This window comes from Trifolium pratense, linkage group LG4 (assembly GCF_020283565.1).
Source record: "Trifolium pratense cultivar HEN17-A07 linkage group LG4, ARS_RC_1.1, whole genome shotgun sequence".
Lineage (NCBI taxonomy): Eukaryota > Viridiplantae > Streptophyta > Magnoliopsida > Fabales > Fabaceae > Trifolium > Trifolium pratense.
The window spans coordinates 26686598-26700898 of record NC_060062.1 but is presented as its reverse complement, the minus strand read 5'-3'; the positions used below and the strand labels follow the sequence as shown (position 1 = coordinate 26700898).

The 14301-nt window shown below is 35.0% G+C and overlaps 1 protein-coding gene across 1 annotated transcript; it reads left to right on the top strand.

Moving 5' to 3' along the window:
* The first annotated feature begins 8964 nt into the window (after window positions 1-8964).
* On the top strand, window positions 8965-11319 carry LOC123924597. Its single transcript, XM_045977541.1, has 5 exons — window positions 8965-9542; window positions 9631-9960; window positions 10053-10440; window positions 10538-10651; window positions 10744-11319. The coding sequence occupies exons 1-5, from the start codon at window positions 9297-9299 to the stop codon at window positions 10851-10853; spliced, it is 1188 nt and encodes a 395-aa protein (XP_045833497.1). The 5' UTR covers window positions 8965-9296; the 3' UTR covers window positions 10854-11319.
* Window positions 11320-14301: the final 2982 nt, after the last annotated feature.

The following is a 14301-nucleotide window of genomic DNA, read 5'->3' as shown; positions in this document are numbered from 1 at the left end:
TGGAGTCTAATATCGGAATGGTGATAGTTGAGGAATTAATGAAGAAAATTGAGTATTTTTATGTTTCTAATCATCCTAAATAGTTGTGTCAAAAAAATACTCAATTTTCTTCATTAATTCTTCCTACATTGTGAAGTGCAAATAATTTGGTCTTTAGGACTACATTGGACATGCTGTACAATTTGTGGCAGCTATAGCTTATGATTTTTATTAGTTAAAGGATAGTTGGAAACTAGAGAGTAAAGATAGGTTAGGCACTTGATATTTTAGTGAGGATTGTAATTAGCTATAAGATAATTCTTGAGGATGTATGTGATGTATTCTGTCATTGAGACGAGTCACCTTGCTCGAGTGATATTTTGTTTATGACACACCTAGTTCCTATGGTGCTCATGCTAGGTTATGATTGAATGTATATGTGCATGTGCTGTGTTGCTTTGTGCGTTGTGAAATGGTGCTTGGGGGATGCTATATGTTGTTCGATACCATTGAGTTTGAGTTATCAAGCAGTAAAGCGAGGTGAAAATATAATGATACTTGAGTGATGTTATAGCTAATCTAGTGTCATTGAGTCTGACTCACCTAGCTGTGGAGTGATGCGAGAATGGTACTCAATTGGTACTATAGTTGTGTTAGAATAGTATGATTGAGTTTGAGTTACCTACCCGTGGAGTGAGGCGAGAATAGTATTTGGGTGATACTATAGTTGTGTCGGTGTCATTGAGTCTGAGTCACGTAGTTTATAAGAGATGAGAATGGTACTCAAGTGAGGTACTTAGCCGTGGAGTGAGGCGATGAGATAGTCCTCATTTGTGAATTAGTGTTTAGGGACACATCTTTGTATGGTATTATGTTTGTTGTGTTTTTCTATTCACTTCTATTGTTATACCACTTAACATGATTTAAAACGTATCCCACCCCTTTCTTTTTGTGTGTCCTTTTCTTTTATGTTTTATTTTTACAGAAAAATGTCAGCATGAGTTCACAAGGTAAAATTAATTAACTTGTTTATAATTCTAAATTGTTAGACTAGTCAATTAACTTGTTTATACTTTGGGCGTGAGATATAGCCTTGATATAGTGACATCGGGTTATGACATTACCATATTACTTGCATGTCTTTCTTTTCAAAGATTTGAGTTCTTGTAACATTTTTAAGAAATATTTATAGTCATTTGAGGATCTACTTCATTTTATTTAATCTCAAGATGTTTATTGTACAAATTGTTATTTTTAAAGTGATGCTCTTAACCATTCAAATAAAGAAATTTTGTTTTATTTATAAACGAAATTAATCTATTTTCCACTATTTCTATTAATAAATATTTTTGGGTTTAAGGGTGTCACATACCTTTATTTTTATGCAATCTTGAAAAACTATTATTAAGGTGATAAACTAATTAGGTATGAGTTCTTGAGTCACCAAGTAGTTGGAATTTTCATTGGATAACTGTGATTAAGCCTCATTGTGTTTTGAATTAACACTTTGAAAATTGCACACATAATTGCACACAAGTGTTTGATAAAAACACTTAAATCAAATAAAGACATTTGTCATGAAAGTTGCTGTAATTCGGTTCGCCGGTATTTGGAGCATTTGGAAATCTAGAAATGAAAAGTTGTTTAATAATAAAGACATTTGTCATGAAAAATTGATTGAAGACATGAAAAGATGTTCGTGGAACTAGTTGAAGCTTAAATCAAATACCATTGATTATAACATTGAACAATGGTACTTGTGTCCTAGTGTTTGCTTGGGTTGGTGCATCAGATTTTTGAGGTGCAACTAAGCGCTTAATTGGAGTCCAACATTAGTGTGGAGGTGCAAAGTTCAGGGATTCATAGATTATATCTAATCTTGTTTGAATTATGATACTTCAAATGGTTTTCTTTAAAGTGTGGGCTGCTATATCATCTATATCTTTATTTGGTTGCATATTTATTTTCGCAGTCAGGATATAGGAGCAAATTGTGAAATTCTTATTGAATGTGGGGCATATATTTTTGAGGGATTATTGTTTGTGAATTTGGGGCTGTTTTGGTTGTATCTCAACATCCTTGTCCGTCTTGCGTCGGATTGAGGTTGGTGCTTTCAAGCATTCACCTTGATGTTTGGCGCGCATTAGTGGCAATGAACGAGATCCTAAAACTCTCCTATTCCTATTCTCTTCCCTCTACTTGGTGCTGTCAATTTGTGTTGCTGCTGTCAAAGGATCTATGAGTGGTGTTCCTTGGACTTTTCATCTCTGATTGATCATAGAAGCATGGGTTCAGTTTGTGTTAGGTGATCTGCTAACTTATTTTTCTTAATTGTGATGTTCTTGTAGAGTTGAGGTATTTGCATTGGCCTTGGTTTAATTCGACACACTTTAGCATACTTTTCATAATCTTCTTGTCCAATAGTTCAGAATAGACGTGTGTCGGTCTACAACCGCTTCTGCAAGCACAAATTTTTTTAAACTTTCAAAGTTAAATTGTGATAAGGCAAATGGTACTTGTTGACTTTCATTGATCATAGCAAGGCCTTATATAGCCAATGTACAAGATACAAGTTAGTTACAACAAACTTAACAAACTCAAACTAAGCTAACTTGCGCCTTAAGCTTCAGCTGCAACACGCGCGTGCCTTGACAGCAGGCCTGGCTCATAGGCTTGGCAAGCTTGCTCATGAGCATTGCATCTAACTAGCTTACATTTGATCAATACACACCTAACATTGCCTCTCCTAAACTGAACCATGTCAAGGCTTCAGTTTATGTCTTCAAGCTTACACAATCCAAGCATATCTCTGAACTTGCAAAAACTCTCAAGGGATAAGGCCTTAGTCATAATATCTGCAGTTTGCTCAAAGGATGAGCAATGTAGCAGCTGTACCTTTCCATCTTTGGTCAAATCTCTGAGAAAATGAAACCTAACATCAATATGTTTACTCCTTCCATGCATCACTGGATTCTTTGACAGTTTGATTGTGGAGCTGTTGTCACAATACAATGTAATACAATCCTTTTTCCTGCTGCTGATGTGATCAAGTATTCTACTCAACCAAATGGCTTGACAAGCACAGTTGGCTGCTGCTATGAATTCAGCTTCAGTTGTTGACAGGGTCACAATTGGCTGCGTTTTGGAACACCAGGACACAGCTTTTGAACCAATCATGAACACATACCCTGATGTACTCTTTCTATCATCAAGGTCTCCAGCATAATCTGAATCTGACCACCCAACCAGCTCATCATCCTTTCCCTTTTCAAACCACAAACCATAGTTCACAGTCCCTTTCACATACCTAAGTATTCTTTTCACTGCTGCAACATGAAGTTCTGTAGGCCTCTCCATAAATCTAGCTACTAAACAAACTGAAAATGCTAAATCAGGTCTAGTGGCAAGCAGATACATCAGACAACCTACCATTTGTTTATAGCTGGTTGAGTCACAAGCTATTCCATCTTCATCTTTCTTCAATTTGTTTCCAGGCACAATAGGGTTGCATACACTATTGCAGCTTTCCATATTGAACCTTTTTAGAACCTCACAAGCATACTTCTGCTGAAACATGAAGATCCCTTCTTTTGTTTGTTTTACTTCAATCCCAAGGAAGTATCTCATCTTGCCCAAGTCAGTCATAGCAAAGTTTCTTTCCATTGATGTTTTGAATTTATCAAATAGGGTTTGATCATTGCCTGTAAAGATGAGATCATCTACATACAAGCTCACAATAATGATTCTCCCATCTGATTCTTTCTTTACAAACAATGTGTGTTCATGAGTACACTTGACAAAACCTTCTCTGCAGAAGTAGGCTTCAATCTTGCTATACCAAGCTCTTGGAGCCTGCTTCAGACCATAGAGAGACTTCTTCAGTCTATACACCATCTCCTTTTCTTTCTTCTGATAGCCTAATGGTTGCTCCACATATACAGTTTCATCTAATTCACCATGTAAAAAGGCACTTTTCACATCAAGCTGAAACACATACCAGTGGTTTGTTGCAGCTATAGCTAGTATTGTCCTTATGGTGTCCCATCTGGCCACAGGTGCAAATACCTCATTGTAATCAATGCCATGCTGCTGAGAATACCCTTTTGCAACTAATCTAGCTTTATGTTTCTCAATCTTTCCTTCCTCATTGTACTTAGTCTTATAAACCCATTTAACACCAATTTTCTTTGCTCCAGCAGGTAAATGTGTTAGTTCCCAGGTGTCATTGCTTTCAATTGCTGCTATTTCTGTGTCCATAGCCTTTTTCCATACATCATGTTTAGCTGCATCATTGTATGTCATTGGATCTTCACTAGGACTGAAAAAGGCTTGACTGTCACTACTTTCTCCTGTTTCATAATCTCCAACCTCATAGTCATTCAAATAACCAGGTTTCCTTGAAACTCTTTTGCCTAGTTCATTTACCTCATTGTTTCCCTCTTCTTCTGAATCAGATACAGTTAGATCCATTTCTTCACTGAGGGGATTGCTGGCATTACTAGCATCATCAGGTGCATGAACTTGTGCATCATTTGAATGATCATGATGACTACTTGTTGAACAAGTTTCTACATCAATTTCACAGTCAATCACTTGCTGACTTGAATTTGATTTCTCAATTACCTTGTTCTCCCAATTCCACTGCTTTTTCTCATCAAATCTAACATCTTTGCTAACAAGAATTCTTTTCTTTACAGGATCAAACAGCTTGTATGCTTTTGATTCTTCACTTATACCTAAGTGAACACATATTATGCTTTTGTCATCTAGCTTTTTCCTCAGATTATCTGGTATATGCACATAGGCAATGCAGCCAAAAATTTTGAAGTGGCCTACAGATGGCTTGATCCCACTCCAAGCTTCTTCAGGTGTGACATCTTTCACTGCAAAAGTAGGGGATCTATTAAGCAGATATACAGACCAATTCACTGCTTCAGGCCAAAAGGTTTTTGGTACACTTCTTTCACTAAGCATACACCTGACCATATTCATAATGGTTCTATTTTTCCTTTCTGATACTCCATTTTGATGAGGAGTATAAGCAGCTGTGAGTTGCCTCTTAATTCCATGAAGATCACAGAATTCACTGAACTCATTTGAGGTATATTCACCACCTCTGTCTGTTCTTAAGCACTGAATGGACTCTTTTGCCTCATTTTCAACCATCACTTTGAATTTCTTGAACATTGCTAGAGCTTCTGACTTTTCATTCATGAAGTAGATCCATGTTCTTCTGCTTAGATCATCTGTGAAAGTGATGAAATACCTCTTTCTTCCATTTGACTCAGGGTTAATAGGTCCACATATATCTGAGTGAACAAGTTCAAGCTTGGTACTAGCTCTCCATGAACTTTTCTTTGGCACATTTTGTCTCTGCTGTTTACCCTTCATACAATTGGAACACTCCTCTTTTGGCTGTTTCAATTTTGGCAAACCAATCACCATTTCCTTATGAGCCAGCACATTCATACCCTTGAAACTGAGATGGCCATACCTCTGATGCCATAAGTTGGCATTGTCATTGCTATCACTTGAAGCAGTCATGCAGTGAGGGACTATAACTGGTGCTTTGATAACAAACATTCTATTCATTGTCATGTGTGTGGCCATGATCAACCCTTTTTCCTCATGAAAAACTTTTCAAGTATCATTCATAAAGATAACAGTTAGGTTCTTTTGCTGTAATTGGCCTATGCTTAACAAATTATTCTTCAGGCCAGGCAAATAGTAAACATTTGTAAGTACTTGAGTAAAACCTTCAATATGCAATTTTAGGTTACCTTTTCCTTCAACTGCCATCTTTGAATCATCACCAAGCTTAACTGAATCTTTGAAAGTGCCATCATATTCAAAGAGCCAGTTCTTATTTCCCACCATATGATTGCTGCAGCCAGAATCCAAGAACCACAGCTCATTCTTTGCATCAGAAATGGTTGAATCTTGAGATTCATTAGATTTTGTTCCTTGAGCCATTAGCAAGATTTCTCCCCTATCATCAAACTCAGCATACTCAGCATAATTTGCATTGTCTTCCTCCCAATTAGGACACTCTGACTGAAAATGACCTAACTTATGACATTTATAGCATTCAACCAGTTCTTTGTTGAATTTTGCTCCTCTTCCTCCTCTACCACGGCCTCTACCACGACCCCTTGCATTAGAGTTATCTCCTCTACCTCCTGAGCCTCTTCCACCATTAGAAACCTTCAGAATTTGCTCTTGTTCATCTTTCTGATGCTTCATTCTTTGTTCTTGAACCAGCAGGCTGCTTTGCAGCTGATCCACAGTCATTGTGGTGGTATCATTAGACTCTTCAATTGAGCACACCACATAATTGAACCTTGAGGTTAAAGATCTCAAGATCTTTTCAACTATTGTGCTCTGAGTGATGGTGTCACCATGGCTTGTCATCTTGTTTGCAATACTCAGTGTTCTTGAAAAATATTCATCAATAGACTCACCAATTCGCATGTTCAGCATCTCAAATTCTTTCCTCAGAGCTTGCAGCTGAGCTCTCTTGACCTTGGTGGATCCACAATACTTCTGGCGCATTGAATCCCATATCTCTTTTGCAGTGCCTCGAGTGGGGATTGTTTCAAGAATGGATCTTTCTATTGCTTGAAACAAAAAAATCTTTGCTTTCAAATCTTTCAACTTGCTCTCTCTTGCAGCTTGAATTTGATCTTGAGTTGCTCCTGCAGGAGCCTCAATTACTCCATCCTCGATGAGACTCCAATACTCTTTGGATCTCAAGAGATTCTCCATTAACATTGACCAGTGATCATAGTGTCCATCAAACTTGGGAATTGATGGTTGCAGGTAGTTGCTTGAATCCGCCATGGAATCTTCAAGCAAGAACGCGATGAAGAACTTTGTAACTAACTATGGTTATTGCAAAGGCTGGATCTTTAGAAGGTAAACTGATACCAATTGATAAGGCAAATGGTACTTGTTGACTTTCATTGATCATAGCAAGGCCTTATATAGCCAATGTACAAGATACAAGTTAGTTACAACAAACTTAACAAACTTAACAAACTCAAACTAAGCTAACTTGCGCCTTAAGCTTCAGCTGCAACACGCGCGTGCCTTGACAGCAGGCCTGGCTCATAGGCTTGGCAAGCTTGCTCATGAGCATTGCATCTAACTAGCTTACATTTGATTAATACACACCTAACAAATTGCTCTTTTAGTCTTCTAAATTTCACAAACAGTGATTTTGGCTTTTAGGTTTTAAAATAACGCAATCTATAATTATTAATACAAAGACACGTTATTTAAATTGAAATAACAATAATTTACTAAAAAAATTCTAAAAAACAATAATCATATCAATAATTGAGTAGTTAATATTTAAAATTTACGAGACCAATATTATAATTTTCAAACTTTAAAATTCAAAATCCATTTGAGTTAATCCAGTGGTGTTAGCTTAGGACCTTAGAGTTTGCTCTTCTCAAGGTCTAAGTTTCGATTATTCCAAGTGTCAATTTCGGTGAGTTGGTTCATGTCGAGTTAAAAACTCTAGCTTTAAACGGAGTCCCCGCAAGTGGGCGATGAGATTGGACCCTTCAGATTAGTCGGTTCTTGAGTCGGATTCCAAATTTTTTTTAAAAAAAATCAAAATCATAGAAATGAAAAAAATTATTTTAAATCTGAGAGGTTCATTTTTGTAATTGAAAATAAAATTAAAGAGCTAAATTTTCAAAATTAAAGACCTAAATCACCGGATTATAAAATTTGAAAGTAAAAAGTACAATTTGGCTAAATCATTATGAACATGGCTAGGATCAAACAACAATTCTAGTTATTATTACCGGAGGATAAAAAAAGAAGAAAAAACAAAAGGAAAATGCTAAACAGTGCCGAGGCACTGTTTAAGGAATCAATTATAGTAATATTATATTGAAGTTTGTGCAGTTAACGCCTTGAAAGTCTAAAAAGTATTATTTTAAATTTTAAAATTTCCTTTTTTGGTTTCCTTAACCAGTGCCCCGGGGGCACCGGTTAGCATGATCCAAAACAAAATTAAGAATAATTTAAAACAAGAGTCAGAAGCTTGAGAATTTAAAATTTCAAAAAATGAATCTCGCCAACGCGAAAGACCAAAATTTACCTAAAACACAAGTAACGACAAAATAAAATTCGGTTTCAGTGGTAAGTGGAATTAGGTGAGTGAACAGTAATTTCCTCAGTCATACACACTGAACAGTAATTATCTGATAATTTGTTCGCTAAACTATATGCTATCTACAAGGCCTTTTATTGGTCAAAAATATGGATATTGAAGAATGAAGAACATAAATATTACTCTCTCCGTTCCAAAATGTAAGTCAATTTGAGAAAAAATTTGTACTAAATTATAAGTTACTTTACATTACAAATGAAACATTTAATGTTATTTTTCCTATTATACTTTTAAGTATTTATTACTCTTTATTATTTTAATTATTCAATTTATCTTTCCTATACCATTAATGAAAGACAATTTTGTAATCTAACTCATAATTTCTTTTTTTCATACAACATTAATTTCGTTTCTTAAGTTGTGTAATTTACATTTTGGAACGGAGAAAGTACGGTAATTGGCAAGAAATAATAACCCTATAATTTGCAGAAGAACAATAAGTCAATAATTCAGTTAACTCGACTCCTCTCTAAATTTATTTTGACAGAAACTTATTAACAAACTTGACCCAAATTTCATGGTTATGTAAACTTAAATTTAAATTTAAACTATCCTAACAATAAGTAAAAGAAGCTCCGCCGCTTAATTAATTTAAATTTCAAAAACCAATTAATAATTAATCAATTTTTATCACAAAATTTAGTAAAAGAGTAGACAAATGGCAGGTGGGATACATGCAAGGACAAATGTCTAACCACTGGGCCATTTGTACAAGTTGTTTGCAAATCTTCTCCCTCTTTTTCATTTTCCACCAATATACTTATATTTTTTGATTTTGAACTCTCTTTTATAGGGTCCCTACCCTTCAAACCTTAATAAAAGCAACTTGTCTTCAACATTCTATATCCTCCATCTCACTTTTTTCACTTCTCTCTCTACTCTATCTCTCTCTCTCTCTTTGGGTTCCCTTCTCTTCTCTTTATTGTCCTCTATTTTGTGGGTCCCTTACCCTGCAAAATCAAGCACACACACACAGCTGTATCATTATTATATCTTCCTCAACCAGCAACTTCAACTTCCTTTGTAACTGCTTCCACATTTCAAAAAACCTTAACCCTCTTTCTTTTTTCTCTCTTATTTTCTTCTACTTTATTTTTTTCCTTAGGTTTCTCTTCTTTTTGTTATTGCTATGGCTAAACTTAATGAAGATGTTACTGAGTTTGAAAAAGTGAATGAGAAACTTACTGAGTTTGATACCGCGTTTGGTTTTCCTACTGAGTTTCCTTACGAGTTTGACTCGTTTGAAACTGAAAACAGTGATGAGGAAGATTTCTTTGCTGGTTTAACTCGTCGACTGAGTCAAACCTCGCTTAACGAAACTCGGAAGCAACTCAGCGAACTCAGTGCTCCCATTTTCAACAGCGAAAAACCTGAGGTAACAACATTTCAGTGCTTTATTGCAAGATTTAAACGATTTTTTGTTTTTTTTAACGAAACTAACTATTTTTTGTTGTTTTTCACAGATTCATGAGAAGGTTCGAGTTATGGCTGGTTCACCTCAGTCGACGTTAGCCGGAATCGGAAGCTGGTCGGGTCGTAGCGGCGGGTCAAGTGACGGAAGTCCAAACGGTTCAACTCGTGTACCTTCGCCAACAACAATACCGTTCTCCACCGGAAACGACGCTTGGGAGGTTTTATACGCCGCTGCCGGTGAAGTTGCAAGGTTGAAGATGAACAACGAAGCTTCGTTGTTCGAGTTTCAGAACAAAAGAGGACTACTCGGCGGCCTTCCACCACCTATCACGGCGGAGAATCGCGCCGCAGCTTTGTTCGGAAACCCTAATCCTTCTCATGTAAGTTACCTTCATAACTGTTTGTGAAAATGCCCCAATGAGTTATTTTTTCTGTTTTGTTACTAACAATATTTTTAATTTATTTTGTTTAGGTTCAGTATCATCAATTGAAGCAACAGTGTGAATCAATTTGGGGAAGACAAGCCCGGGTCCAGGCCCAGGCCCAAGCAAAGGAAGCTAGTTGGTTGGCTCATCAGGTTCAGAGCAGAGGATATGAATATGAAGGAATGAAATGCATGCGGGCTTTGCCTCGTCCAGCATGGCATTCAACTATGCAAGTGAAGCAGCACCAAAATAATCCGGGTCTTTTCAACGGATCCGGGTCTGGTTCAAGACCCGGTTTATATAATGGATCTGATGTGAAAAGAGGATGTGGAGGAACAGGGGTGTTCTTACCTCGTCCATATGGGACCCCTCCTCCTGAATCTCGCAAGAAAACAAGTAACAATCATGAACCATTTGTGTGTCGCAAGAAAACAGGTAAAAATCACGAACCATTTATGTTTCAATTGGTTTTTTTTTGTTTTGTTTTTTTTACTTTGTCTTACTTTTTTTGTTGTTTTTTGTATTATTACAGGTCGTTCAAGTGTTTTGGTCCCAGCTAAGGTTATTCATGCTTTGAATTTGACTATTGATGACTTTAATGGTGGTAGACAACCTTGTTTTTCAAATGATTTTGGTGTGGATTATGGTAAGTGGGTTTTTAAGGAATTACTAATAAAAAGTTAATTTGTTTAGTTTGACTTTTGTGGTGACTTATTTGGTATTTTTTGTTTATTGTAGATGCATTGTTGGCAAGGAGAAATGCTCTTGTGATGCAGCAGAGATTAAGAATGCAAAGAGAAGAGGCAGCTAGTTATGAAAATCGTTTGCCTCAGGAATGGACTTATTGATTCAAGCAAGGATTCAAGTTTCTTCTGATTATTGATGATGATGATGATGAAAAAATTAGTTAATTTAGAAGGGTTGTGATAATATGTATTTTTAATAATAAAAATATTTTAGTATAAAGATGAGATTGAAGAATGTGTTTTGGTTAGTTTAGTGGCAATAAAAACATCCGGTTTTTGTGAGATGCAGCTTTTGGGGAACACTTGTAGTTGGAAAGAAGAACATTGAAAGATGGTTAGATTAGGGGTTAGAGTTTTTAATCTTTTTAATTAATATTTTAATATTATTATTTTGTAATAAGGTAAAGTGGTCATTGTCTTCCATGTTAAATTATTAAGTTTATGGAAGAAGGGTAAAAGGGCTTATTAGCCATTATAAGCTAAAGTTTCATTCAAGTCAAGATGTACTAGTTTGTAATAAGTCATGCTATTTTAAGCTTATAATATGTAGTACTCCGAATTTATTTTATCTTGTGGAATTTATTAGTGCTAAGATCGGTGATCTAACTTTAATGAAAAAGCTAAAGAGGCTACTAATAAAATGTTTGAAATGGAAATTTCCAAAGAAAAAAAGACAAACATGCAGGCGTTGGTTGCTTGATGAGTGAGGCATGTGGATATGGATGAAAAGAAAAATGTATAGTACGATTTGATGGGTTGTGTTTGTGTGGGGTCATTTTCTTCTCTGTCTTGATTACTTGACCCATACATCTGTACTCCCGCTCTTTTTTTTAACTCAAAGAAGGAAACTCAACAGTTGTCATTTTGAAAGTTGTGTCTCATTTTGAGTTTTGAATTACTCTTTTTGACTTGGTCAAACTTTATTTTATTTTAAATAGTACAAGTGCATCCTCACTCCTCATACAACAAAGTACAGTATAAGTGTGAAATTGCCAATCGATCCGTATTAAAATATAAGAGCTATTTTGATTAAATTATTTATCTTGTTTTAATTATATTTTTTAATAATATATAAATATAAATGTTAGCATATAAGATTATAAGATTTTGTTTGATTTATTTTGATGCGTATGTTCAAAATATCAAATTTTTATTAATAGAAAATTAAAAATATTAGTGATCAAAATTATGAATTGGTATACGTGCATTAATCAAACTGCATCTTATATTTTGGGATAGAAAGAGTAGTTCGAATCTAGGTAACTAACTAGATTTGAGATGTACTTACAATATTTAGTCAAACTTTTTCATTATAGAAATCAATTTTTTTACACTCGTGTAAAATTTAAATAATTTTATGCCGCATAATATCATTTTAACGATTTAGGGTTACACAATATTTAATATGATTAATTCTTTATGAAAAATATCATTAATTTCGATTTTTTTTTTTAACGAAATTGATGGTGGCTATGTAAGTGCACAAAATCGGAACCAAGTAATAAAGTGATAAGTTATCGTTCTCCACAGAAATTGTGTCAAAATTACTAGTTTCGCTTAGGAATTTAGATAGTTTTGCATTCGCTTTTTTGTTTAGAGAGTTGTGCGGGTAAAAAGTAAATTGCAGGAAAGTAAATGACTGAAAAATAAATAAAGGTGCGTGTGTGTCCACGGAGGTGGTTAAGTGTTTTCGAATCCCTCCATTACTCCTGCTTGGTGGTTCATTCCTTTGTTCCCCTCTATCAGGATTAATCTTATAAAATAGGTTCAGAAGCACTCAGTTGGTTCCACTTTTTCGTTTAAACTTAGGTATCCTTACCCTTAAGGCTCGATGTGTCGCAAGCTGTCACGTGTGCCTCAAACTAGTCCTAATTCTGACTTCAGGTATAATTTATCGTTCTAGACTAAACTTTAATCCTATACTAAGATCTCAGATACTGAACTTAATGGTCTCATGTTGGACCTTAGCACATTGTCCTTCGTGACCACGATGGATCATATCGTTGGTACGATGGAAGATCTTCTCCAGATTTTTTGTTTTCTTCAACCGCCTTTCACCGTGCCGCCACAATGACAAGTCATCGTGGTACGATGGGAAATATTTGTTGCAGATTTTCTTCAATTTAAACCGCCTTCTCATCGCGCCACGCTGGATCTCATCGTAGGTACGATGGCTGCGTTGTTTATTATGTGTTTGCCCTTTTTTGCTGCTTTTTCTACTTTTCTTGCTTATGTACCAAGTAACTTCACTTTTCCAGGTATTTGCTTGCTTTTGCGCTTCAATTGCTATTAGAACTACCCTAAATTACTACTAAAAATATCATATAATTGACTGTCATTATCAATCAATTTTGATTAGTTTTAATAACATAGTAATATTAAATATTTTAGATGTGTAAAATTTTACATATAAAACTTATATGAAATAAACTATTAAACAGTAAATTCTATAAAATTTATTAAATGTTATTATTCAGTGTAATATTATTCAAATTAATGTTATTATACCAATATAATTTTATCGCTCCCTAGATATGTATGCGTGTGTCTGTGAGCTGTCTTTACCATTTGATCCTAAAACTAGTATATACAGGAATGATTTAGAATCTTAAACACTTTTAAGAGCCTCTAAATTTTGGGATTTATTGATATAATTAAGTTTAAAATTTGATTAAAATTTGGACATAAATATTTCTATTTAATATTTTTGTGGAAATTTCGACTCAAGAATTTTGAAGTATTGCGCAATAGCCCATGATACACACAAACATGGCCGACCCTAATGTTAGTGAACTATTGTAAACGTATATAATAACTTGGCCTACTACTACATAGCAACCGGGAAAGGATCCTCTCCCGTGTACTTTTCACGGAAGGAATTAATGTTTGAATCCTGGCCCTTCAATGCATTTTTAATAGGACGAACACTTTGTAACAAAAATAAATATGTGGTCCAGATTTTACTGAATTAACTGGACACGGGAGAGGATATCCTCCCATAGCAACCACACCACATTGACTGTGTAGTGGAGCGTTATCTTATCTAAGTTAGATAACCTTGCATGATCAAAGAGGTTAGGTTTACGACCCCTATAAGACCACATACTTCATTTTTCATATCAGTAAAAATTTAGAGTTAGGGGATAATGCTTTAGTTAATGGTAGAAATGATATCCCAACTTAAAAAACATACAAAGAAATTTATATTTAATTAACTCCTTCAAAGATATTAACGAGACTCAAATTCGAAATCCCTAAATCTAAAACCTTATTTTTTATTCTACTGTCGTTAATTTTCTCTATACACTATAGACTTTGGCCATAGAATGAATTTAATTACTATACATTGTTAGTGTAAAATTGTTATAGACAATTAGACATGCATGATGCATCTAATTAAGTGTAGGTATTCGTGTGATCTATAGCTCAAGTTACAATGTCAATATTATTATACCAAACATCTTTATTCAAATTTCACGTATTTATGAACAATGTTGGAAGAATAAGCGCACAAGTCACAACAGAAAAACTAATTTTTGAACAAAACTTA